Source organism: Phascolarctos cinereus, unplaced genomic scaffold (assembly GCF_003287225.1).
Source record: "Phascolarctos cinereus isolate Bilbo 61053 unplaced genomic scaffold, phaCin_HiC Scaffold_9;HRSCAF=440, whole genome shotgun sequence".
Taxonomy (NCBI): domain Eukaryota; kingdom Metazoa; phylum Chordata; class Mammalia; order Diprotodontia; family Phascolarctidae; genus Phascolarctos; species Phascolarctos cinereus.
The window spans coordinates 34,908,797-34,936,722 of NW_027556402.1; the positions used below are offsets into that span (position 1 = coordinate 34,908,797).

General features: G+C 37.0%; 1 protein-coding gene across 10 annotated transcripts in view; it reads right to left on the bottom strand.

Moving 5' to 3' along the window:
* RAP1GDS1 (Rap1 GTPase-GDP dissociation stimulator 1) overlaps window positions 1-27,926 on the bottom strand; it is a 219,318-nt gene that overhangs the window by 156,253 nt on the left and 35,139 nt on the right. For 4 of the 10 annotated variants that reach the window (XM_078148758.1, XM_078148757.1, XM_078148762.1 and 1 more), the window contains exon 2: window positions 10,352-10,459. In XM_078148758.1, the coding sequence (XP_078004884.1) occupies window positions 10,352-10,389 (38 nt within the window). In that variant the 5' untranslated portion in view covers window positions 10,390-10,459. Of the gene's footprint in view, window positions 1-10,351; window positions 10,460-10,937; window positions 11,020-11,840; window positions 12,108-12,181; window positions 12,276-27,926 lie in introns of those variants that run through there. The other 6 variants (XM_078148763.1, XM_078148764.1, XM_078148756.1 and 3 more) reach the window with 4 other exon arrangements.

Consider the following 27,926-nt stretch of genomic DNA (forward strand, 5'->3'; position numbering starts at 1 on the left):
CTACACTCCCATCCTCGACATCTTTGGCTCTTCGCTGCTCTCCGTTCCAAGGTCAAAGGACTGGCTCCCTGCTCACTCTTACTATACAGCCATCAAGAACCACTCCTATCCATGTCTCTCATCTGCATGCCCCTAAGGTCAAGACCTTTCCCTCTGACCCTGGCAACCAGAAATAGCTGCAAACAAAAAGTCCCACACCATCTCTGCCTCTTAGTAGTCTCTTGAAAGCGGTATTTTCATAAAGAGACAAATACGAATGTGTATACACACAGCCACACACACACTTCTGTGTATATAAAACGTGCACACATACATATTCTTTTCTCTGTAATAAAGCAAGTACTGAATACATCAAAGAAAGATTACCAATAATGGTTAAGATAAAACACATTAGCAACTAAAAGCCTAACTTACATGAAAATTTTACTTATTCAGGATATGCGTTTCCTGATGTTGGCAGATAAATGAACCAATACTGTATCAAAACACTAATCTCACTGTGGTATTCTAGAAAGTCTATCTGGTTTTCTGGGCTAGACTTTCTTATGACAGGCTGTCTCTGCTCTAGGTATGTCCCTTCTCCTTCCGGGTGTCCCTTCGCTTTTCTAGAATCCTTCAGAATTCTACCTTCCAAGTCAATCACATGAAATCATAGCCTCTCCCTACACAACCACCAGTTCTCATCTGCATCCCTGATCTGCCCTGATACTTGGAGGAACAATGGATCCAGAAATGCCTCCTACACAACCCGGCAGGGGCAGTAAGAGTTTGGTCTTGTGATGAGCCAAGGACAGGGGCATCTTCTCAGAGGACTGTCCTTACTCCTGCCACAGCCTGAACATCATTATGTCCATAGCTCTGGCAAAAACCTAACTGTATCCTTTGTTTGCCCTTCAGAACTCCCCTCTGGAAGTGCTGCCCCATTCAGGAGTGGGTGCTGCCTTCATTTCTTTTTCTGGGTGCTCCTGTCAGCTCTTCCAGGCCCTAGCCGTTGAATATCTCAGGCTGGGACATAACTTTGCCTTGTGAGAGCTAAAATGCAACAAACAGAGGCCTTTAGCTTTTCATGCCTGGCCAGTTTAATTCTGTTCACAAACAACCGAATAGAACCTCTTCATAATGCTGACAGCACTAAGATCAGAGATTCAAAGCTGGGAGGGGCCTTGGAGGTCACTGAGTCTAACCCTCTCAGAAGGACAATGGAGCCCAGAGAGGTAAAGCAATTCTCTGTGACCAAGGTCACAGAGGTGGCAGTAAGTAACCAAGCCAAGACTCATATGACCTCCTGTCTAACAGGCTAGCAAATCAAATTTTACTGGGTGTGACTGATAGGTTTTAGAGGATGTGATCTGACCTATGACATATCTCAATCATATAACAAGAAGACATAATGAGATTGCATTGTAGTTTTCCCTTTCAAAATGAGGTAATTGTAAGCCCAATCAGGCTGGCTGATTGACTTATTGATACAGGGACCAAATGTATTCCCAAAAGTAAGCAGCTGTGCTGAAGACAGATCCTCAAGCAGAAACAAGGGACCACTGCACGGGAAAGTCTGTGACAAAGGAACTTGCTTGCTGTATTTGTTATTCAGCAATCCAAGTACAGAACTTACAGCTGTCTGCTTTTCTCCATCACCAAGATTAATTTTTGGCCACTGTCCTCCGATAAAGAATCTGCACGGCAAACTTGACATTCCATCATACAATTTATTTTACAAATGAAGACCAGCATGTTTCAATGACTTGTTCCAACCAGAGTCTGTTTTATAAATGGAGTGAAACAAACTCCTCTTACTCACAACTGATGCTGCCTACAGACAATGCATCACAAGCACTGTTGGGAAAAAACAAAACAAAACAGGATAACCCAGAAACAGAGGGCCAGATTTCTATTCCAAATCTCTTCTGGGGTATGGAGGCTCATACTAATGCCAAAAGCAACTCAGCACAGAGAAGAATAACATGGTATAAAGGGAAAGAGAAATCACACCCCTACACACTGCTGTTATTTACCGTTTTACTTGGGCTTTTACTCAGGTTGTTTTAAAAATCATTATCATCGTTATGATTAGCTTACAGTAATGCAAAAGACTGTCCCTATTTTTCAGGTAATGCCAATAAAGCAGAGGAGTTAATGGTTCATTCAAGATAATTCAGGAATAAGATCAGTGTAGAACTCAAACTTGTCCCAGATTCAGAATTTTCATTTAAGCAATAATTAAGCTTTGCTCTCTCACCACTCAGTAAGGGAGGGAACACTTTATTCAAGTCTTTCCTTTATTTAAAAAAAAAAAAGCAAATCTATACTTCATCATTGTAGTTGTGGATATTTTTAAAAATCTTCTAAATAAGAATACTTCCTCTGATTTATCACTAAATCTCCACCTCCTGGTTTCAACATGTTGCCTCTTTACTTAGCCTCCACAGCTAACAGAGCTTTGATAGCTTTTTACTGGCAACAGCCTTGAACTTCAATAGTAGGCATTAACTCAAAGAAAACCAGAAAGACGAAAGCACTCAAAGAAAAAAGAGATGACTACTCATCATGGATGTGAAGGCGACATAGCACATCACTGAGAAAGATGCTGTTTTCTGACATTTTTATGACAGCCACAAATAAACTCTGAAGGTTGAGAAAATATACATGAAATACCAATTTTCAACTTCTCTTCAGGAAGAAGAAAATTCCATAGTAACTAATTTCCTATCTAATGTGACCGTTCCAAAAAAAAAAAAAAGAATGCATTAACAGACTGGATGCCCAATACCAGGAGATCTTCCACAGAAGTCTTTTTGCTACTGAGAAGTCATTTTGAGTAAGAAACATGAGGAGCCAAAGAAAAGGCAGAGTATATGTACAGCTGGGACTGACAGCTATAGAAGGTTCGTGAAGAAACAAAGGTCAGCAACTTATCTACATAGGTTGGTGTAACAAGGCTGGGAGAGAGCAAAGTCTTAAGGCAAAGAATCAGAGCAAACAATTGGGAATAAAGCCACAGAGATAACATGATCCACTTATGAGCAGGGATTAGAAACTTGGGGTTAAACTCTAATAAAAATCTCTCTTCTTTTTCAAATGAAAACTAAAAATACTTTCCTCCTAGGGTAGTTCTGAAGCATGAAAAATTAACAGTCTAGAAATTATTATATAAATACTAAATATGATGAGAGAAGCAGTCACCTAAGGTCAAGATTCAAAGGGCCAAGGAGACTGAGGAGCAAAGCCAAGGACATAACTCCTGAGGAAAGGAGCTTAGTGCTATACTGCAGCTGGACCTACCAACTTGCCAGCATGATTTTATGGTTCCCACAGCAACCATAATAACTGGGTCCCTTTGCTCTTAGAACACATTTTTATTATACATGAGACTGTAGCTGCTCCTGTCCTTGGGGCCTTATATTTATACAGATATTTCTTCTACTCACCACAGATGGCAATCCCTCATCCATAGGTCTGAGACCAACATTTGATGTTTAACATAGATGCAGGGGATTACATACTGTCTTAAGTTTCAAAAATGAATATGAAATAACTAAACTACCAAAGCTGGGTTTATTTGGTGCCTTTTACTTAACTAAAGAGAGGAGTTGCAAACAGCTGATTTCTTGACTGCCTCCTTCCATATTTTTAGTGATGATATCATAACCAAAATGTACAACAGAAATACGTAGCAATAGCATCTTCTTCCCACCCTCTTGCCTATGGAAAGTATACATGGCAGGTGGCACGGTGTAGAATACTGGAGTCAAAAAGACCAGGGTTCGTATCCTGCCCTCCAAACATACCAGTTGTATGTCCCTGCACTAATCACTTGACCTCTTCAAAACTCAGTTTCCTCAAATGTAAACCAGGGATAACACCTCTGTGAGGATCAAATGTATGTCAAGCACCATGCAAACCTTGAAGTGACACAGAATATTTGCTACTACTATCACAGACTCACGTAGACCTCTCTATTAATGTTATGGATCACAGATCGGAGCAAAGTGCTTAATGGATGGGGATGAATAGAGTGATTTTCACAAAAGTTGAAAATGCAAATTTCTTGATTCCTCTCCTTTCAAAAATTCAACTTTGACGGGGAGTCATATGCTTACACTTATGCAGAGACACGTTGATTCGGCTACGCTTAGGGGTGCTTCTGCTGCACAGTGATATTCTTAGTTAAAACAGCTGACACTGGTCAAGAAGACACAGGGGATAGCAGCATTTCCCACAGGAAGCAAGCACTGCCTCACCTAAATATTTCACAATTTTATTTTTAATACAAGTAGCAATGAATCAATTACTGTAGCTTTGGTTGAAAAACTGAATAAACTGGGAACCCTGCCTCGACATTTTCTTTAAATTCCTTTTCTGATTTTCAGTCATGACATGGCTTTAAGAGTCAGTGCTATGTTGTACCTGTCAAATGTTTCCAGAGATGACTAATTCTAAAGAAATGAAGGCATTACACATCTCAGCACAACTCACCCACTCCTTCATTAATTATACCCCCTGCTTCAAGTAAGTGCTTCCCTGGAAGGCTATTTTAAGTAACAAGTTAGCATCTAGACAGAGGAAAAATATGAAAGTTTGGGAGAGCATAAAAACTTCCAGTGCAGTAGAGGATGTCCCAAAAGTCTTGGTGCAGCTCTAAGCTCTCAGCTACACCAAGGACTTTTGGAACATTTTGTTCATCGTGATCTTGGAGTCATTTTTGATACTTCTAGACACTGTCCTCCACTGGCTCCCAAGACACTGTTTTCCTCTGGATCTCCTCCTACATGTCTGACGTCTGATCACTCTTTCTCAGCCAGCTTTACTGGCTCATCGTCATCTGACTCCTCGACCCTGTGAATGAGCGCTCCTAGGACTGTGTACCCTAGTGCTCGTGCTTCTTCTCCTTCTACACTCTCTCACAGGTTCAAGCATCATTTCTAGGAAAGTGATTTACGAATCTAAATATTCAGCTTTAGTTTATTTCTTGAACTGAAGTTACATACTGTCAACTGCCTCCTGGATATCTCCAGGCAGATGTCCCAAAAATATCTTAAATTCAACATATTCAAATTGGAACTCATTCTCTTTCTACCTAAGCCTGCGGTTACTCAATACGCCCTGTTTCTCTTAAGGGTACCACCATCTTCCAAGTCACCCACGTTGGGTGCTTCAGAATCATCCCTGATTCTTCACCTCTCCCTCACAGCCCATGTCTAATCAATTATGACATCTAGTGGATCCTACCTCTACAAAGTGTAGGAAAAAAAGCGTACTTTTCTTCTTTTACTCACACGATCACCATCTTTTAGTCTAGGCCCTTCTTGCCTCCTACCTGGACCACTTTAATAGCTTCCTAACTGCTCTCTCTGCTTACATTCTCTCCTCTCACCAAGCCTCCATCTACCCACCTATTCAAATAATCTTCCTCCTACAACTCTGGAGCTACATTTTATCCCCCTGTTCAAAAACATTCAGAGATTCTGCACTGCCTAAAAGATGAGATATAAAGTCTTTACTTAACCAAGCATTCGAGGTTCTCTGCAATCAAGCTGCCCACCTACTTTTTCAGCTTAATTTCATATTATACCCCTTCCAACCGAACTGGACTACCATTCCCCAAAAATGACACACTCATTCCTCCATACAGGCACAAAGGATGCCTGTACCATTACCTGAAATTCACACCCTCCTCATCTCCACCTCTCGGAATCCTGGTCTTCCTTCAGAAAGGCTCAGGGACCAACTCTGCTTATTCATGTACATATTTTATTTCCATCTTCCCCAAAGCAAAGATCTCTGAGGGCCAAGACTATCTGTCTCATTTGTGTCTTTAGGATACAGTGCCAAGCAATAAAGAGGCATCTAATCAGTGTTGGCTGAATTGAATTAAAATATTGTTTCCTGAAATACAGCTTCAAATTTTAAAACTTCAGTAAAAAAAATGTACAGCTTACAGGATCTGATTTCTTACTTTATATTAATTAAAATGTATTTTTTCTCTATTACGTGCCCTCTTGTGTCAGTAGCCTTATAGACAAGGTCATAAATGAAATCCTCTTACTGACTGCTAATAGGACATGTTCTGTTCTTTTTCTCTTTTCCTGATTATAATTAGTAAAATGAGTTAATTTATTGCTTTCATTAGCAATACAGAATATATATTACTTTTCTGGAATAAGATATAACAACAATAATAATCAGCTCATGTTTATATTGGGTTCTAAGGTTGACAAAGGGTTGTTGTTGTTGTTTTTTCCCAGAATAACTGAGTGAAGTAGATAGTACAAGTACTATTATCCACATTTAACAGCTGGTAAACTAAGGCTCAGAACTTAAGTGACTTAAGACCATAGTTTAAGTGCCAGGATTTGAAATCTAGAACTGTTTCTACTGCTATTACACTTTTAAGTTAATCAAGACAGTGTACCAACCCATTCCATATATGAAATGTATTTTTCACTCCCAAATCATGTGTCCAAATACTTTTTGAGATACTCTACCTAATAATAGTATTAATTTACTCTCTTTTTCTCTCTCCCATCTTTCCATCTTCTTCTCTCTCTCTTTACTATATAGAAAGAACATTGGATTAGGGATCAGAAGACCTGTATTTAGACCTGGAGGCTCCACTTGCAAGCAGGGTGACCCTACATCACCCTGTTTTCCAATATGTAAGATGGAGATAACATTGGTTGCCCTGCCTGACAGGGTTCTTGGGGAAAATGAGAACAGATGTGAAAACATCATTCTATTTTCCCCACCCTCATCTTCTTTGATGCTTTACATGTACACTATTACTCCAGATCCTCCATTTCTAACTCTCAATTTGCTTTTCTCTCCTTTCTTGTACTCCCCAGACAGGTATTCTAGACGTTTGGAGAATAGTGTTCAAAGAGGGAGCCACAGCCTAAGCTCACGGCCCATATGATCAACATAAGGGTAGAAAATAATTCACAAGATTGTGAATCACTGGGTCTTTGCCATCTTATATTTTGATATTTTTACTGAACCACTGAAAAGTTTGTTTGCTTTTGACCACACATTCTGGACAAAGATACAAACAAAATATATAATACCTCAGGATAAAAATAACTTCTTATGAACATTGGTGTCTAAACTCTATAATTATTTATAAATGAATATCAAATACTGTCAGATCTCAATATTATATCAAACAAACAAAGCAAACCCCACCAAATCCATAAGGCCTTAGTTTTACATAAGAGTTAGGAAGATGACCCTAAGTAGAAATCAGTTTCTCATTGGAAAGACATTTTGTTATTTCATCATTCCTGAACAGAAAATTTAAGCTAATTTGCAAATTGAAAATTTCTTCAGGAATGTACCAAAAATACATGAGAAGGATCTTCTGGATAAGTATAAGTCTTCTTCTGGAAAAGATAATTCAGCCCACTGGCAGCTTATTACAGACATTTTCAAAAGAAAACTTGATTACTATTTTATTAACATTCTCTTAGGTTTTGTTCTGTAAAGTTTTCCCTTTCTAATCACCTAAAAATCACACAAACCTTCATTCAAAAGTGCACATCACTTTATATTGCAACAGTAAAAGAGTCCTTTTTATAAATTTCAATGAAAAGACTTTTCTCAGAAAGCATGACACAACTTACTGGTTGAAGAACACAATTTTTAAAACACTATAGAACTGGTTCTTCAGAATGTTGCTGACGTATTTTAATATTCTGAGAAAAGACAAGAGAGTTGAAGATAAAAGTGCTGCTCGGGAATTTAACAGTCCAGATAGTCAAGTGGACTCATTTGACGAGATAGGTGCATCTACTATTATTAGACTTAAAATATATGAAAAACATGACCCTCATTCTGGGTAAGAACACCCTTTAACCAAGATGCAACAATGACTGACCTTTGAGAGAAATTAATACTATACCATTATATGAATAACTAATTATTAATTTGTGATCCACCCTCTTCCTTTCATTTCTGTTAAAACTCAACTCCTGAAAAGGTTGGCCAGTCAATCACTGAAGGCACGGCTGAGTGACGAGATTTGCTCCTAAACTTCAAGACGCAAGCTCCCTAACTAGGTAGGCAAGACTCCACTCAACTAGACTTAATTTCTGTTTAGAATAGAAATAGAATCCAGTCTAGGTGAGCCTTTGCCCGGGGAAAGAACCCACTGTCATAGATCCCCTCCATTGGAGTTTAGGGCAATCGAGCTCATGAAACTAGTTGGAGAGTCCAGATGGGAATGGCTTCCCCTGCCCAGATGCCTTGAGGCTGCTGAACCTCATAATCAAGCTGTTCTCAGCAGGAGGAGCTAAAGCCTACCTTTTAGCCCACCTCCTCATTAAATGCCCACCAATCAGGGTTAAGATTCCCTTGTCGGGGGAGTTTCCTTTCAGGAGGTATTTAAGGTGTTTCAGGGTCTCCCTTTGTGTCTTCAGTTACCTAGAGAAACTACTGACCATCAATTTATTGATTTCTGGCTATCTTAGTTAATACCTTGATTATTAGGGGCAGTTAGGTGGCACAGTGGATAGAGCACCGGCCCTGGAATCAGAAGGTCCTGAGTGCAAATCTAGACTCAGACACTTACTAGCTATGTGATCGTGGGCAAGTCACTTAACCCCAATTGCCTAAAAAATAAATAAATAACTTGATTCATTATCCAGAAATTCTGTGTCTCGAGGTTTTCATTCATCACACCTTTCCTTTAATATTTGATTGTCCCACCTCAATGTACGGAATAGGTGCATCGCCATCAAAATGGCGCTAAATAAGAGATGATTCTCTTCTCTAGGCAAACATCAACAGATATTTTTCAAATACTAGTTGGTGATTTTAGGAACCACCAACAAAAACCCAACAAAACAGGACTGCCACGTGCTGTCTGACAGTGCGTCCCTGGCTTCTGTGCTCCCTTCCAGTCTCTCCCGTGAGACTCAACTGTCGTCACGGCCAGCTGGTATTTTGCTATTCTGACTTTTCCTCCTTGGCTGTGGACCACTTCACATAGGCTGTTTTGCATTTCTACAGTCATTAGTGGCCTGATTTGAGGAAGCAAACCTGCCCGCATAGACTCTGGGCAGAGGGCTAAAGCCACTGCTTCTCTCCTTGTCTCTCTCCCTTCCTCTATACTGAGCTGTTTAACAAGGAGTCCTTCCACAGAACCACCGTCCTAATCCTAATTTGTCTCAGTCCTAATTTGTGATTTCAGTGATGTGGGGAAGCCGCAGTGAGGGAACACTCCCTACCAAAGTGGATCAGAAACCGTTTAACAACTCAATAGTCTGAGAGCTCCCTGAGGGGTTAAATGATTAGAAGCAAGCGGCTGGTGTGTGTCAGAGGGGCATCTTGAACACGTCTTCCTGATTTCGAAGCCAGCTTTCTATCTACTATGCAGCAATGTCTATAATTTGTTACGATGACTAAAACCTAAATACTGTGATGATAAAGCCATAATAGCCTCAGGGAGCAACAGCATCCATAAGCAAGAGAAGCTAACTTAAAATTATGCTTTTGTAATGAAGTATTTTAATACTTGTAATCAAGTCAAAATAAAGACTTGTAATCAAGTCTAAATAAATTTTAGAATTTCTTTTGGCTGATCAGTGAGAAAAACAAACAATATACCCAATCAGACAAGCTCTTGCACACCTGAAAGCATGCAATCGAAATGCATAACCTCTTTTCTATATGTTGATTTTCGACTCCATAATTATTTCTAAGATAAGACAATAGAGCCATGAAATGAGTACATAACCTACTTCAGCAATTAAAATACAAAGTGAAAGTCAGTCCTTCCCTGACTATCCACTATAGCATTAAAGAAATGAGAAACATGCTAGCATATTCAACAAGACATTGGGCCATTCAATTTCTTACCCTAGAATTATTTAAGGAAACACTGCATCTTTCTCCTTAGACTTGTCAGATATACCCTCTTTGAATGCAGGGTATTGGATTAGATGGCCCCTGATGATGGTCTAAGAGAGGGTAGGTTTCTGAAGAGTTTCTAAGTCTGAGATAACAGACATACTTTAGATGTCTTGCAAACATTTTTTTAAACCACAGCTGTTAAAAGGAAAATAACTATGAGGCTCATATGTTGTATGTGCGTCTGCGTTTATAACTAGATAATGACCTCCCTCTAGGATTGGTATTAATTTCACTACCACTGATAAACAGTTTCTTTGTTTTTGCTCTCCTGGAATAATTATCGTTTTTTTTTCACATGTTTTAGAAACCTAATAGTTTAAAACTTCAGCGACAGAGGGCAATACTCAAAGGAATTTCAGTGATAAGTTAAACTTCATCAACAGATTCCGAGTAACTGTCAAGCTGAATTTCCACTAGCCACATGGAGCAGTGCAATCAGACTTACTGTTCTGAGCCAGGGCTTGAAGCAGGCAGTCCAAGCATCCTTCCAAACTATCCTCAGAGATGTCAATGGCTGTGATCTTCAGTTTCTTCAAGGCATCGCTGAGATTATCTGTTTACATGGAGAAAAATAAATCAATGTTCACAACTGGATCGAGTAAAAATCACAGCTTACATGAAAAGCACAGCTATCACCTCTCCCTATTGCAAAGAATGAGGTTAACTCTGCATATGTTCCAAGGTGAGAACAGAGTGAGAGACAGACAATTTTTAAATTAAAATTATGCCTATTTTCCTTAAATGTGAAATCTGCTCAAAAGGAGTTTTGTGTAAGCTGTCCCAGAACATCTGTTTCAATATCCATGAAACATAAGCTCTTTCACATATTCAATACCAACTCCAAAAACCAAAATTACATAAAAGTGAAGTCTCCTTGAAAAAAGAAAAAGGGCTTGGTCAATGACATTTTGCTTTCTCTTTGGTTTCCCCTGTCTATGTGATAAGAGCAACACATTTTAAGAGAATTATAATGATTAAGAATAACAAATAGTGTTAACGAACACATAATTAGTTAGCATAATGGATACTACCATTCAGGTGCTAACTCAAGGTTGAGAAATCCTCAATTCAAGCCTGCCTTTGACGCATCCTGGCTATGTGACTCTGGCCAAGTTACTCCACCCTTTGGTGCCCCAGGGGACACTTTAAGCCTACAAGGTGCACGTGCCAAACTACACTCATAGAATAAGTTCCCTTAGCAGGACTTCCTTATATCAGTGAAACCACAAGTCTGTTCAAAAATCAAAGTTGTTCTGAGGCTACACAGATAAAAACAAAACGGTCTCTGTCCTCAAAGACATTACTGTCTAAATGAATAAAAGGCAACTTTAAGGGAAAGCACTAACAATTGAGGGTATCAGACAAAGCTTCCAAAAGAAAGTGGTGTTTGACCTAAACTTTGAAGGAAAATCAAGATTTTACAAGGAAGAGATAGGGAGAGAGGGTGTTCCAAAGAGAGAGAATGGACTACAAAAGCAGAGATGAGACACAGAAATGTCCTATTAAGAAGATGGCCTGTTTGGATGGAACTGTGTCCAGGGAGGTAAATGCTGAGATATTCTCCCCACATAAACATCTGGAAAGGATTCCAGTACAAAGGCCAGATGAGAGGCTTTACATCTGTTATCTAAAGATTAACCTCATTTCATTCAGAGAAGTTCATTTCTCAGCAGGTTGGCAACAAGGTAATGATGTTTTTATTTTGTTGTTTTGTGTTTTGGTTTTTTTTTTTTTTTTTGCTACAGCAGCTCATACAGGAGCTGTGATCTCTGTCAGGGGAGGGGATATCCAAATCAACAAAATTAAATGGACTTTTAGTACTGAAGCAAGCTCTATTCCTATGTCTAAATTAACAATAGCTTTAAGGTTTACAAAGTACTTTACATACATAATCTTATTTACATCAATGCCATATGTGAAGTATATCCTCTCACCTCTCGACTTTGGAGACACTTCATTTTCCTCCTACCTCTCAAGCAGTGCCTTCTCTATCTCCTTTATAATCCTTCCAAGTAGGTCCACTTTGGGCCCTCTTTTCTACTTTGTATATTCAGTTCCTCGACAATCCCACTGGCTTCCAAGCAGTCAAACATTAACCCTATGTCACTGCTATGAAGTCAACCCCTAAACCTCTAGACAGGATCAGTCTCCTGAGTTTGATCTGCATGTCCAACTGCCTACCAAACATCTCTGGAAAATCAGCATGGAATTATGAAAAAAGAATCTGCCTTGAAGTTGGACGACTCCCATCTCAGATTTTAAAAACCTCACGTACGAGCAGCATGACGCTGGCAACTGCCTCTCAACTGCCTCACTTCATCATCAGTAAATTGAAAAGAGCATCCGCAGTACATGCCCCACAGGGCTTTTGTGAAGATCAGAAGCTCTTTGTAAACTCTACACAGCTATATAGCTTCAGCACACATGTTCCCCTGCCATCTGAAACTAAACACACCCAAAGCCAAACTTGTCTTTCCCCCAAAACTTCCTCCTCTGTCTGACTTCACTATTACTGTCAGTGGCAAAAGCATTCACGCTTTTGCAACCACATCTGAAACCACTATATTTTCAACTACACTTCCCCTCTCTCTCCACTGCCATCTCATCAGATACCGAATCCTACTGGTCTCATCTTAAAAATCTCCCTTGCATCCACCCCCTCCTTTCAGTTCCCAATACACTACCTTCAGATGACTCTGCCTTACAACCTGCCTGAACTTGTGAACATGAGCTTTAAAAAAGTCCCTTTTAGCATTCAGAAAATGCATAGTAGCAAAAATGAAAAGGAATGATGTCTATAAAAACTCAGAACAGCAGCTAAGAAAATCCAGCTATTAAAACTGTTAAGTAAAAGATGGGGCAAAATTGCTTCAAGTCTTGGATTTTTTTTCTATATTTCTGTGGGGGGGTTTTTCTGTTCTAAATAGAATGTGTTAAATGAATAGCAATGTTAAGTAAGAATGTGACATAGAGAAACAAACTCCTAGATGACAGAACCTCCAAATTAAACAGAACCTCCACACTAAATGTGGATAAATTCACCTGCCTAAAGAGACCTAAGTGATTTTTCACTACTTTACAGAGGCTTAAAATTACAAAAGAACAAAAGGGCTTCTGATACAAAAGAAGATTCCATCCCATTATGATCAATTACAAATCCCAGAAGCCTATTTCTATAAGAGTTAAAATCTAAGAACAAATATTGGATTGTGATAGGCAAAAATCCTTGAAGAAAGTTTAGCTTAACTGATTTCCATTACATGGAGGGAGAATTAGTGAGGGGAGGGTGGTAAAGAAGTGAGAGAATATAGGGGATTTTTTTTAAAGGCATCAATAAATTTTAAAAAGATTAACTTATTTCATTAGATATATTTTTTCTGATAGTTATCAGTGACAGATATTGTATTTTAAACCATATATGTTATAACTGTATAAAAGCAAACACATCTCTGAATACACTGGTACCACTTTCTCAATAAGTGATACCACATGTGAAGTAAAAGACTAATGCAACAAACATTTTAAAAGTATTTCTAAAGAAGACTCTACATCAATCACAAAATAATAGTAGTTATAATAACACTTAAAATTAGATGCAAAGTCAAAACACTAAAACTGACAAGACCAGATACTGTGGTGAGCTCCTTAGGAGCAAGAGGGTTAAAAAAGTCAGTGAAATTAACAAAAACAAACAAACCAACCTAGTTAATTATGACAGCTGACACTTTATAAAGCTTTACCACTTAAATAACATTTATACACAACTCTGTGATGTAGGAAGGGTTAGTTTAAAAAATGCTTACAGATATCTTTTATCTATTAACCTCATTTCCAAACATATTACTCACACCTCCTCAACCCAATGAGCCATCCCCTGTAACAAAGAATAAAAAAGCAGGGGGGGGGAGGGGAGCAGTTGAGTCAAATTAATCAAACCAAGTCTGAAAAAAATCAAATGTTCCAAATCTGTTGACCCTCAAGTCTGCAAAGAAGGGAGAAGAGGCACATTATTTCATCTCCTCTTCAGGGCTAAGCTTAAGAATCATAACTTTATATAGCATTCAGTTTGGAGGGTTTTGTCCTTTCCATTCACATTATTGCAGTTATTGTGTAAAATGTCTTTCTGGCTCTGTTTACTTCATTCTGCATCAGTTCCCATGTCTTCCTGCATTCTTCCTATTCATTGTTTCTCTTATGGCAACAATTCAATTACTTTCATGTACCATGATTTTTTTTTAGTCATTCCCTAATTAATAAGCATCTTCTTTGTAAAACTTCCCTTTTAGTTCAACCAAAAACATTATGAAATAAATATTTCTGTAGTTTAAAATCTTTTCCAGACTTTTTCCTTTATGAAAGGGGTTAGAAGGTCAAGAATAAAAGATATTCTTGGGGAAACTGAAGTAAGGGTAGAAATCAAAAAGGACCTCATATCTAGATGAGATCACTGCCTTCCCTATAACCTCTAAAGTGACTGGACAGGCTCCTCTTTCCTCATCACCTGAAGGAATTCAGGTATTAATATGAGGGAGGTGGTGACTTTGACTACTTCAGGTCACTTATGACTAGCTGAGGACCTTGAGGAGGGTGGTTAAAGACGGATGTGTGGATTTACACAGGGTAGTTCTCCAGAGACATTCAGAAAGAATGAATGACTATTGTTCTGTTAGATGAAGTAGAATGTTAACCCATAACTGTGTTTTATCATTTTATGACATTTCTCTTGTTCAAGATTCCTGTATATGTTACCTAAAATCTTATTGGTGATGTCTGGGGTCATGGAAAGGACTGTACCAGTTTGGTCATTTTTCTTCTTAAGTGAGAAATACTTGGATTTAAATTAATATGAAATTAAATAAAATTGTTTTTTGAACACTTGTGCCTAAAATTCACAGTATAGAATACATATTTTTTCTTTGATATTTGCTACCACAAAAGTGCTACTGTTAAAATTTTGGTGTATATGGGGTCTTTTACTTCTTTAAGGCCAAAAATGGGATGTATTACTTTCTCACTATAATTTCAAAGTGTTTTTCAGAACAGTTGGACCAAGTCACAGACTCACCAACAGTATATATATTTTCTGCACGGAAGAGTTAATACTAATATCAATTTTACAAATAAGGAAACTGAGGCTGAGAGAAGGAAATTAATTGCCCCAAATCATACAATTCATAAGTGACCAAATTAGGGCTCAAAACCAGGTCTCGCCACTATGGAAGTGTATAAGTCTGTATTATGTTTGTATATGTATATCAACACACACACATGTTGAGATCATTCCCTACACATGCATATATGTTCATATATACCTATATATATAGTATATTATATACCCAATGATATAATATTCATATAATTAGCTACTCCTCTATGGAGAAGTTGAAGGAAAACAAGTGTTAATATCAACTACCCCATCTATGCTGCTCACCTATCTATTGCTGCTTCAAGTTCTATTACTAAAAGATTTGAGAGGAGGGGGAAAGTGGAAGACAAAAGGGAAGAAGCCTTGATGGTCTTAAAGTGTTTCAAAAGGCTTTTAAAATTTTATGTTTCCTCTTGCTCTCTTCTTAAGACTACAAAAAAACCTTTAGGCACGCTTATTTGCTGTATCTTCTCTCATATATAAAATTAGGACATAAACGTTTAGTGTTATGGAAAGCCGCTAAAATGACAGTACTGCAGCTCTCCTGAGCAATTTTTCCCTTCCTCTTACCACTCTCAACCCCAGGAAAAAATGACTGAGACAAGAACAGACATGCAATTTTATATTTAAATAAATGGAGGTTGAGAAAATTGCTTAGTTTTCATCATCAAATATATCTAATTTAGATCAAAAAAGTCTCCCAAAAGACCAGCTTTAATACAAAGAAAACTTCATTCTAATAACTTCATGAAGTCTTAGAGACTCCCTTCATATGAGATAGACAGTATATAGGATCAAAGATCAACAGACAGAAGGGACTTTTATCCTGCCTATTTCTTGTCTGTCCATAGTTGTTTAAATGTTGTCTTCCCCATTAGGCAACGAGCTCCTTGAGAGTAGGGACTGTTATTTGCCCTCCTTTCTATTTTAACTTTAGAGACGTTTTTGTCAACCCCTTAATTTGACTATGGAGGAAAATGAGGCCAGGAAAGGATAAGTGATTTTTCCTGGGGCGCACAGAGCACATTTCTCAAGTGGAAGTACAAGGATTCTAATGACGATCGTCTGATTTCAAATCCAGAATTCTTTCCACCAGACCATTTGTCAGTTACCTTCTCCATTCTTTGCAGGCATCACCCAGAAATGTCTGCTATATTTGCAAGGTGACAAATTTTTTAAAAGGCAATATATATAGAGCGCATGACATTCCATTCTGCTTGTTGTACACCTGCTGCCGTTACTGAGACAAGCTCGTTACAAAAAGAGGACATGGGTAAAAACTGATAACTGGGCAGCTAGAAATTTTGAGACTTTTTCATTTCTCCTTGATTTGCTTTCCAAGTTTTCCTAAATTTACGGCCACTTGAGAACAACATTTTATTAAAAGTGAGAAATAATTAGAGCTTCCTGTAAGAACTGAACTTTCATAGAAATGCCTGCAAACAGGTTTCTAATAGCAGCAACACAGCATCTGTTATAAAAGTAATAGATCATGTTATGCCTTTAACTAATTAAGTTTTTCAAGCACTTAGAATTCAACCAGTACTGATAAGGACATCAGATTCATCTGTTACTGATTTGGGGCTACAGGGGTTAGGGGTCTGGAAGAAGTAATGTCTCTTAAGATTAAGTTTCATTAGCTCAGAGGCTTAGCTTCTCATCAAATGGAAGCTATTTTTAAACCTTGACTAATCAAGTAGAAATAAGCAGAAATATAATGGGTAGAAGGTTCTGGATGGAGAGGGAAGACTGACTCAGACTAGCTATGACGAGGTAAAATACCTTCCACATTTCTGCTAACTGAAGAAAGAGAGCACTGCATCAACCACAGGTTTTATTCATTTGCTGGTACTTGCCTTTTTTCTTTGAGCATGGTCCAATTTCCCTGAGTTTCTGATAGAACAAAAATTTAAAGTCTTTTATAAATTTCCCCACACTAAAACCAATTAGGGTCCAAATCTTTAATAAATGGGAGCGCAATAGCAACAGCATAAAATGGGAAATCCAGTTTATTCCCCATTTTCTCCTTTGTAAATTCTTACAAGGATGATGCCCTACTAGTTCAGGCCCTCAGCACCTCTCACCTGGACTACAGTAATCCATTCAGCTTTAAAACTTGCCCTGGAAGGCATTTTTATTTCTAACTGGCTACCCATTCCCAGCCCACTCTTGACCTCATCTATCAGGACCCTAGAGCCTAGATAGCACAGTCACATTGCCATCTGCCAGGCCTGCTGACTGATTGACTGAAATGGTCTTCTTCTCTCCAGTACTTCCTCTTTCCAATCCATTTCTGAAGTACACTTATGAGCATGGCACACCTGAACTCAAAAATCCCAAATGCCTTTAGGATAAAATACAGACTTTTCAGTCTTGCACTTAAAATCCTCCACAGTATGGTTCCCAAATAACTTTATAGTGTTCTTTCATATAACTTCCATACTCTGTTCTAGCCAAATCGCCCTGTTAGTTGCCTCCCACATACTATATATATTACCCTGTGTCTAGAATGCACTCTCTCCTCACTGTCACTTCGTAAAATCCCTAGCTTGCTTCAAAACACAACTCAGGAGCCACTTCCCATATGCAGAAGCCGCAGAAGCCTTTCCTGATTCCTCCCAGATATTAACACACCCACCCACATGAAATTACTTTGTAGTGATAGAGATAGATGACTAGAGGTACAGAATGAAACATCCATTTTCAGACATCACTAATACGTAGATCTGTTTTGCTTAATTGTGTTTATTCATTAGAAAGAAAGGGGCTTTGGGGGGGAAGGAATGATACCAAAAAAAGTAGCAAAGATCATCAATGAAACAGTTAAAAGAATGCATAGGAGAGAACAGAAGGTGGTTCAGAGGGAGACAAAGCAGGACAGCTTTGAAACTAACAGGAATGTTAAGTTTTTTTAAAAAAATAAGCCAGATTTAACAGTTTCAAATATAATCCTCCTTTCAGTTCTTTGTATAAAAAAAAGTTTGTTGGTTGATTTTTGTCAAGTTCGGTTACAAAAAATAATTTTAAAAAATCACTTTATATTGCTCTGCATTTACTAAATTGAGGATGTGTTGTATTCCTCCAGGAGACTGTAAGCTCCTGGAGGGCATAAACTATTTCATTTGTCTTGTGTTCCTGGAGCCTAGCACAGTGTCTGACTAGTAGGCATTTAATAAATGTATGCTGAACTATTTGTGGTTCTTGTCTTATATGAAGTTGACTGTCAAATCTGAATATAGAGTTAGAAAAAAAAATTCCTTTGTGCCCTGCTCACCATCCCCTCAACCCCTTTCTTTGGAAAAGACTCCATCAATAGAAAAAAAAAGATAGCTTTTTTTTTCCCTATAAGTGAAGAAAATAGAAAGCCAAAATAAGTTGTGTGTTAATTGTTACTGCTTTTTGTGACAAACTGTGTACCAACTAGAGAAAGAACTACAACCAAACCACTAGATTGAGAGCTTAAAGGACCTAAGATGTGTCATTCACTGTCCTCTTTTCAACTGTTGCAGGTTAAAAAAAACTATAAAAAGCAAAAAAAGATTAAATAGGCTACTCTCAGAACTACCTTCAAAGAACAAGTTCCAAAAGTGCAAAAGCTAAATTAAATTTGTATCAATACTAAATTTATTTAATGATACCTTAGGCAATTTACTTTTAGAAAGCACAGAAAAGAGTTTTTTTTAACAAGTGTGCTTAATTTATTTTTTCATGTGTTTATTTTAAAGGACAATTCAAGTAACAGACCATACTTAAAGAAGCATGTTAAAAACTGAAATCCAATTCAATTCAGTTTTAGCTTCCTGCAAACCTTCCCACATTTTCCCCATGTAAAAACAACAAAAAACCCTTCACTTGACCCTACCATCCCTACAAAATAGATTTCTCTTCTCCCTTTCACAGCCAAACTCCTAGACAAAACTGTCTACACTTGTCTACACACTTTCTCACCTCCCACTCACTTTTCAATTCCTTGCAATCTGGCTTCCATCACCAATGGACAGAAAAGGCTCTCACCAAAGTTACCAATTAAATCTTAATTGCTAAATCCAATGGTCTTTATTTAGTTATCATCTTTCTTAAACTCCCTAGTATTTGATATTGTTCAACACCCCCTCTTTCTGGGTACTCTCCCTTCACTACATTTTCAGGACACTAATCTGTTCTTTTTTGATGTAGAGCAATCTTGCATGGTCTCTTCTGCAGGATTATTATCAACGTCACGTGCGAAGACACGGGTGGGGAACCTGCAGCCTCAAGGCACCCGTAGCCCTCTAGGTCCTCAAGCGTGGCCCTTTGACTGAATCCAAATGTCACAGAACAAATTCCTTTTATTAAGGGGATTTCTTCTGTGAAGTTGGGATTCAGAGGGCTACACTTGAGGACCTGGGAGGGGCCACATGTGCCCTCAGGACTGCAAGTTCCCCGCCCTTGTGCTAGGGCATCATCCGGAGTCCTCTCCTCTATTTATTATCTTGCTCTCTTGATGATCTTTCCTGATAGCTACCAAAGGACTCAACTCTCATTTCTTCGTGGTGTGATTCCCAAGTGGACATAGCACATCCCGCCCCAATACCACTCCAGACTTCCAATCCCACGTTTCCTCAGTCTATCCTGCCTGCTGGATACCTCCCTGAATATCTGAAAGGTATCTCAACATGTTTAAAACAGAACTCATTACCCTTCCCCCCCAAAAAAAAATCCTTCCTCCTAAATTCTTATTTTCCCAAGTCACCTAAGGCTGTAAATTCTAGTTTCCTTTTCACTCTCCCTCATCTGGTCACTTCCAAGTCTTGTTAATTCCATCTCCTCAACATCTGTGGAATCATCCCATTCTATTTCCCTTCTCGTCTATGTCTATGCCCTCCTTCTTATTGGGTCCTCATGCCTTAACTCTATCCGCTCTCAAATACATTTGCCACATTGCTGAAAAATTCATAGATCTAAAGCCAGTCTGATCATGTCACTCCTCTTGAGGAATACTAAGTGGTCCCTTGAATTTGTCTTTTTTGAGTTGCCATATTTTCCAGAAACAGTGGACCCAGGGTATACAGGAGGCCCTGAATGTGTCAAGGATAAATCCCTCCCCTCCCCCTTTCCCCCACTCCGCTTAGCAGACATAATTGTTGTTCACATCCCAAGCTGGACTCCCTGTGTGCAACCTTGGGAGTCAACGCCGGAGCCAATCAGTCTGCACTAGGCTGAGAAATTGCTTGGGCAGCTGGGACACTTGTACACAAGCAGACCATCCCATCTTCGTGATCTAGCAGGGAAAAGAACATGGCTTTTGCTATTGCCTTGCTTCTACCCTTCCAGAGGGGTGTTGTCTTTTTCCCACCTTTACTGAACCTTTCCCCCTCTCATGCCACACCTCTTTAGGTGGGGATTTGTGTTTGTTCCTCCTTCCTTTGTCCTACTGTTGTAAATATGCAAACTTCTGTATGGATTGTGAACTCTTTGGGTTCTACATGTATATTCATTTCTCTTGAAATAAACCTGGTTTTCACATAAGCTTGGTGAAGCTGTGTTTATCTGTTCACACTCCTCTGTTCCAGAAGCTTCAGGTTCTCCCCAATGCCTTTAAAGGAAAACGTAAATATCTTTGTGAGGAATCTAAAGCCGCTAAAAATCCAGCTTATTTTTGTAGAATCTGAGATAGTCATATCTACTTCCCTCATATTTATCATTATACTCCAAGAATAGCATAATGGAACTAGATAAAGTCAGAAAAGGGAAATTAAAATTATCTAAAGGAAGAATGATCTGCTAAATGAAGAAAGTATTTTTTTTTCTAATCTAGGAAAGGTAAAGGGGGAGTAAGATCAAAATCTACACCATCTTGAATAAGATAAACATGAAATTGCTTACCAAGTCACAAAATCCTAAGATATAGCCTTTAAGATGTGATCAATGTAAGTTTACCACAACTAAAAAAGTATTTCTTCATACATACAGCAAGAAATAAACACATGGAGCCCATTATCACAAGAATTTGAAAGAAATCGCTGGAAAATATAAGTGGGATTCAAAAAGGGTTTGGGCAAACTAGCATAGTCAAAACCAGCTATTAAGATCAGCTGAGATAGACTTATCTTAAAAACTGCTATCTTGAAAGACAGCTACGCCTTTCATGGCAAATCTTTAGGGATTCTTCTGGCAACAGACAATTTGGCAGAAAAAAAGACAAGTGAAGATCAATATTATAATTTCTATTATCTTACTAAAATGAGCAGCTAAGAAGAACTTTCCAGTACATTTAATAAATATTAGCATCTATCTATTTCTTCACTTAATAGTAAGTATACTTTTATGGAAGCATAGATAAGCTTTGAAATTAACATGCTGAAATTATTATACTTTTTTTTAAAAAAACAAGCTATATGTAATAAAGATTTAAATTTTCACATACAATGCTCTATTCTGTTCAACTTTGTATATGGAAATATTCTTTTTTTGTTATTCACTACACTCAAAATTAAAAACACTTTTCAACTTTTTATCAAAATACTGATATATATTTTCTAATTAGGTTAGCATAAAGCTAGAGTAAAACCCAAGCTCAGTTGAAACATTTTTTTTTTCTGGTAGCTAGGCTAGTCAACAACAACAATTTTACCCCAAGGGAACTAATGCCAAGGTAGGAAACAAATAAGAAATTCACAAAGGAACCTAAGTCACTAGATAAACTTCCAAACTGTTGTGTGAAATAGCTTTATTTAAAGCACAAAAGAAAATACTGTAAAAGTTTTCTTCAATAGATAGTTCTCGTTGGGGGAATTCAATATTCATTCTAAACTGCTAAACTTTAGCTTTCAGGTTCATGCTAATATAGTTTTAGAGGAGTTAATAATAGCTTTGAACTGCTCTTAAGACTCTGGGAACATCTCTAAATCACAGCATAGGACATCAATAAACACAAAATGCAATCTGAAGGTCCTTTATATTTTAGTCAAATTGGGTTTGCCATTTTCCAGACTCAATACTACATTCTCAACCTCCAAGAATTCACACAATCGTGCCAGGAAGACACTCCCTCTAAAGGTCTTTTTCTGCATTCCTTCAGGGCTTAACAAGATGATACTTTTCTCTGAGCCTTCCATGATCCACCCAGATGTTAGCATCTTCTCTCTTCTAAATTTCTCTTTACCATATATTTATGTTATATCTCCTAAATAAATTGTAAGTTTCTTGAAAGCAGGGAAAATTCTGTTTTTGTCTTTGGATTCCCAGGACCTAACAGTACCTTAAACACAGTAACACATTTAATAAATATTTGCTAAATTGAATTGGTGTGTTTTTTTTAACTTAAGTTTCCAGCTCTTTAAAACTTGGAGACAGAAGGTCAGAGAACTTGAATGTAAATATTTTTATACTCTCTTTGTGACATAACTATAGAGAAGATCATTACTATAACAACAGTATTTGCAAATGCATGTAGATCTACTGAAATGCAGGACAGGAGATTTCATGGCTATAGGAATCTCCTGGATAAGGAAACTTCCTCCACCTATGCAGGTCAGTACCTTCAGTACAACTGAGAGGATCAAAGATCCAGGAGATGTCCAGAGGCAGGATTTGAATAGAGGTCTTCCTAACTCCAGGGGTAGCTATGCCAATCTGCCTCTCATAAAGAAATGTACCACACTTCACAGGAAATACTGGGTGATTTTATGCAAAGTGACTAAAATGTTTAATCCCTTTGAACCAGAGACTCCATTACTGTGCTTATACACCAAGGAAACCATTCATAAGAAAAAAGTCACCATATACTCCAAAATATTTATAGCACTATTTTTTGTGACAGCTAAGAACTGAAAACACAGTAGATGTCCATCAACTGGCGAATGGCTAAATAAACTATGGTACATAGAAATGATTTTGTGGTGAGTAAAGAGAAACACAGAAAGATTTCCATTAATTGATGGAGAGTGAAGTGAGAAGAGTCAAGAAAATATGTGCAGTAACTACGACAATGTAAATGAAAAGAACAATTACATATTAAAAAAATTAAAAATAAATGTAATAAAATTATAAAGATCAAGCAGGACTTGAATTTAGGCATATAAGAAGACCTACTACCCCCTTCATGGAGGTGGGAGATCCATAAGTGTTACATGTTGCATGTCTTTGGCATTTTCAGTGTACTGACCAGTTGTGTTGACTTTTTTTTTCCTCTCCAAAAGATGATTTTAGCATATGAGATGACTCTCTAGGAGGCAACTATGGTGACATAAGAAACAGAAAATAGCAGTAAAAACTTACTTTTAAAAAGTGAGGGAAATGCAAAGAGTCTAGAGAGAAGAAAAGGTTAGGTCTTCTTAATGGAGAAGAACTGCTCGGAAAACTGTAAAACAATTTGATGGAAATAATTTACACTATGTGCCACCATAAATTCAAAAATATACATGCAATTTGAATATTAAAGATTGTACCACAAAAAAATGAAAAGAGAAACAAGTCAGGTACTTTTCATAGATATGACTAGGGATAAAACAAATGGGAGATAGTGGCAATCTCAAAAAATAATTTTCATTATATGAAACTGAAAAGCTTCTGCAAAAACAAAATCAATGTAATTAGGATCAGCTGCTTATAGAGAAGGGTCATTTTAATCAAATATATCTGATAAAGTCTGATATCAAAGATGTAAAGGGAACTGATATAAATATATAACCAGAGCCATTTGCCAAAGAAAAATGATCAAATGATATGAACAGTTCTCAAAATAATAATTGCAAATTATTCAGCATATGAAAGATTGCTACAAATCATGAGATGTGCAAATCAAAACTCTGAGGTTTCACCCAATACTAAGGAAATTGGCAAACTTGACAAAAGATAAGAATGTAAAGGTTTGCTGTGTTTTGAAAAGAAAGTCACACTAAAGCACTGTTGATCCAGTAGTGAATGGGTCCAACCACTCTAAAAAGAAATTTGGGATTATGCTAAGGAAGTAATTAAAATGTTCATACTCTCTGATCCAGAAAGAAAGATCCCATACACGTCAAAAAATTCATAACAGCACTTTTTGTGGCAACAAATAACTAAAAAACAAAGCAGAAGCTCACTGAATAGTGAATAACTAATTATGGTACATATATGCATAAGAATATACACAATATTATACATATACACATATGTAAACCTATCATAAGAAAGAATATGAAGAATTCAGAAAAGCACAGGAAGATTTATAAGATCTGATGCAAGAAATAAGCAGGACCAGAAAAACAACATAGACAATTACAATATAAATAGGAGGAATAACAACAGAAAACTGTGTAATCATAATGTGAGCTTCACCCTTAAGAGTTGAGAAAATATATGTCTCTCTGCAGAGGGAAGAGTACTATATATATACTATATATATTACTATATTATACTATATTATTACTATATATATATTAATATATACTATATATAAACAGAATAGTAAATATTATTAACAGAAATATGTTGATTAGTTCTGTTGAACTACTTCCCCCCCTTTCTTTCTTTTTTTAATTCTTTGATACAAGAGATAATTCTGGGTAGAGGACGGGAAACCATACATTCAGAAATGAAAGTGTGTGAAAACAAATGATATTTTATTTTTAATTATGTATCTCTTAATAAGCACAGTAATGATAGGAATGTAAAAACACAAACCTACTACTAATATTGAGCATATCATAAGAATGAATTTTTCCAAACATGTATTTGACATAATAAAATACTTGCTTATAATTAACATTTTTTCTACCACATTTAGAAATTTCAGATTTTTCCTTATAGTGATCATGACTCTAAGACAAGCGTGGGGAACCTATGGCCTTCATGTGGCCTTTTGACTGAATCCAAATTTTACAGAACAATCCTTTTATCTTTATTTATACATTTTTAATTCATCTTTTATATTTTTATTTTACTTTTTAAATGAATGTATTTAAAATACCAAAGAATAAAATAAGTTTCAAGGAAATAATCCTCCCAGATTGACTGGCACAATTAGAACATTAGTAAGCCATAAGAGCTAAATAGAACCGCTATGCTCATTATTTAGTTCTAACTTCTCCCACCTGACCAGTGCCACCACCCCATAAGGCTGGTTGTCGAGAGTTTGTGGGGGTTGAGTACACCAGTCTGTTATCAGCTTTTGACAATGGTGCACTGTGTTTCTATTTGAAGTGGAATTTGTGAATAGTTGCATAGCTCAATGGTATTTTTTTAAATTCTGTCCACTCAACAATCAATCATGTCAAAGAAGACCAAGAAAATGCTGAAGGAAAAAAAAACACATTTTTTAATGAGGATTGGGAATAGGAATATTATCTTGTTTCCTCTAAAGATAAGATGATTTTCTTGCTTTGTGATACTGCAATATGAACATTAAAGAAATTCAGTGCTCATCGGCATTATAACACTCATAAAGACCACAAATATTTTAAATTAGAGGGAAAATCGTGAAAGATTGTATTACAGAAATTAAAAGATGAAAAGCAAAAGCAAAGATAATTCTTTTAAGCAGCAATAAGACCTGGAAATAATGTCACTGAAGCAACTTATAAAGTAGCTTATATATTAGGGGGAAAATGGAAGCCATTTCAGTGGTGTGGAAACTGTGAAAGAATGCATTGTCGAAGTGATAGGACGCTTAGGCCCCGGTAATATTTCAAAGTACAAACGACCACCTCTTCAAAGAGAACCATAACTGACCAGCAGGATGAATTAGCCTTCAACTTAATAGGACAACTTCATGCACTACTTCAAAAGGAGCTTATATATTATTCAATTGCTTTGGATGAATCAACTGATATTACTAACAGCACAGATTTTATACTTCATTCAAATCAGATTTTCTTTGCTACAAAGAGTTACTTGCTTTGGGCACCCTTGCAAACAGAACACGCAAAGTAGATATCTTCAACATCTTTTACCTCGGGCTGAATTTGGTCAATTTAGTGAGTGTATGTACAGACTCTGCACCTTCTACGACAGGGAAACATGAATAGTTTATTGCACAGATTTTAAAAAAAAGTACTAACTAATCCAGATGCTCTCATTTCTTTTCACTGTATCTTATATCAGCAAAATCTCTGTGCTAAAGCTACTATCTTAAGTTACATTTTGCTACAAGTTATAAGGATTGTTAACTATATTCATGCAAATGCAACATGGCATTGTCAGTTGATAACATGTTAAAGTTGAACAATAAGGTATTCAGTATGGATTTGCCTTATCATTCTAAAGGGCATTGACTATCACAGGGACAGGTGTTAGCCCAAATATAATGAAGAACAGAATCAACAATATGAATTATTGAAGGAAGATTTCTATAGTAATGCTGCATATGACAAATCAAAACGACCTGAATATTTCTTTGCCAAGGTAAAACTATGTCTATATATGATATGTGGCAAAAAAAAAAATCCAAGCATTTTGGAAAAAGCTATCTTTTTTCAAAACACTTCCTCAAAAGGAAATTTCAGATGAACATTTTCCCCAGTTACCAAAGGTCATTGATGAGCAGGATGATAATATGAGAATCAGTTGAAGAATACACAGCTGTTATAGACCTATTAATTGGAAAATACAATGAAAGGTTCACTGAGTTTGAGAATCATGATATCCTACTTGAATTAGCATTTCAGCCTCACTAAGTTGACAATACCAAGGCACCTAAAGAACTATAGTTGGAATTGATTGAGCTGTCAGTAGATGACATTTTAAAGTCATAATCTAATGCTAAGATCTAATTGAAATATGGAAAAATGTAGTAGAATACCTATGCCTTCAGCAACATGCTGGAAAATTGCTTTCTTGCTTTTAAACCACTTATTGCTGGGAATCTGCATTCTCCTACCTAACCCAAATCAAAATGCCCTCAAGGTCACAAATGACTGATACCCATCTAGTGGTTCAACTGAAACTGCAGCCCTCCACACTGCAACCAAATATTCAAATGCTTTCCAGCAAAAAGCAGACACAACAAAGTCATTAAAAGGTTAGTTAACTTTAAAATTAATAAACAGTTTTCTTTTTTTGACATTATTAAGTACATAATAATTATATTTTTATAAAATAATGTATTTTAAGTATATCTAATTGAAGTTTCTTGAATGTGGCCTTGTTTGACTACAGTTAAATATTAATTCGGCCTTCCAACATGAACAGGTTCCCCACCCCTGCTTTCAGTGAATTAAGATGAGAAAAGTTATGTTGGAAATAAAAGAGCAAGCTAAGGAAATGGCAAAAAAACAAGTAATTTAGTGATCTGTAAGGAATTCTCTCTACTTCACTTTTTAAAATATGAGACTGATGATTACCTTCAGTAGAGCCATCCACCTGAATTACATGCAGAGTTCAAACAGACCCGATAGGTACATGCTGTTCAGATGGGTGCACTAGATGATAGCGGTGTTGACCTCTAAGTCCCTCCCAACTCAAAATGTATTGTCCTATGATGTCTCCTAACTCAGATTCTCTCATTCCTTTTTAAAGTAATTCAAGTTCCATATAAGACAACAGCAGAAATGCTTTTAGGCAGAATTTTTGTGAATAATTTTTACCCAGCCCAACTTTTTCATAATGTTAACTTTAAGGTATTCTATTGATTTCCTTTCTTTGATTTGGCTTAAATGGAATTTCCTGAACAATATATGTGGGGAAATGGAATACAGAGGATGATTTTTTTTTCCAAGAGGATAAAGTCCTTAGCCAAGATGTAGCCCCAAAGCTAGTGGGCAGCATGGTCCATGATTAACCATAGCTATTTCCAGCATTAATTAACCTGAATGGAATACATGCAGCGTATCTAGATTTAATCAGGAATTAACTGTATCCTTTAAAAAATTTTTTATCATAGGAAGACCCTGAAAATGCTTTCTTGAACTTTCAT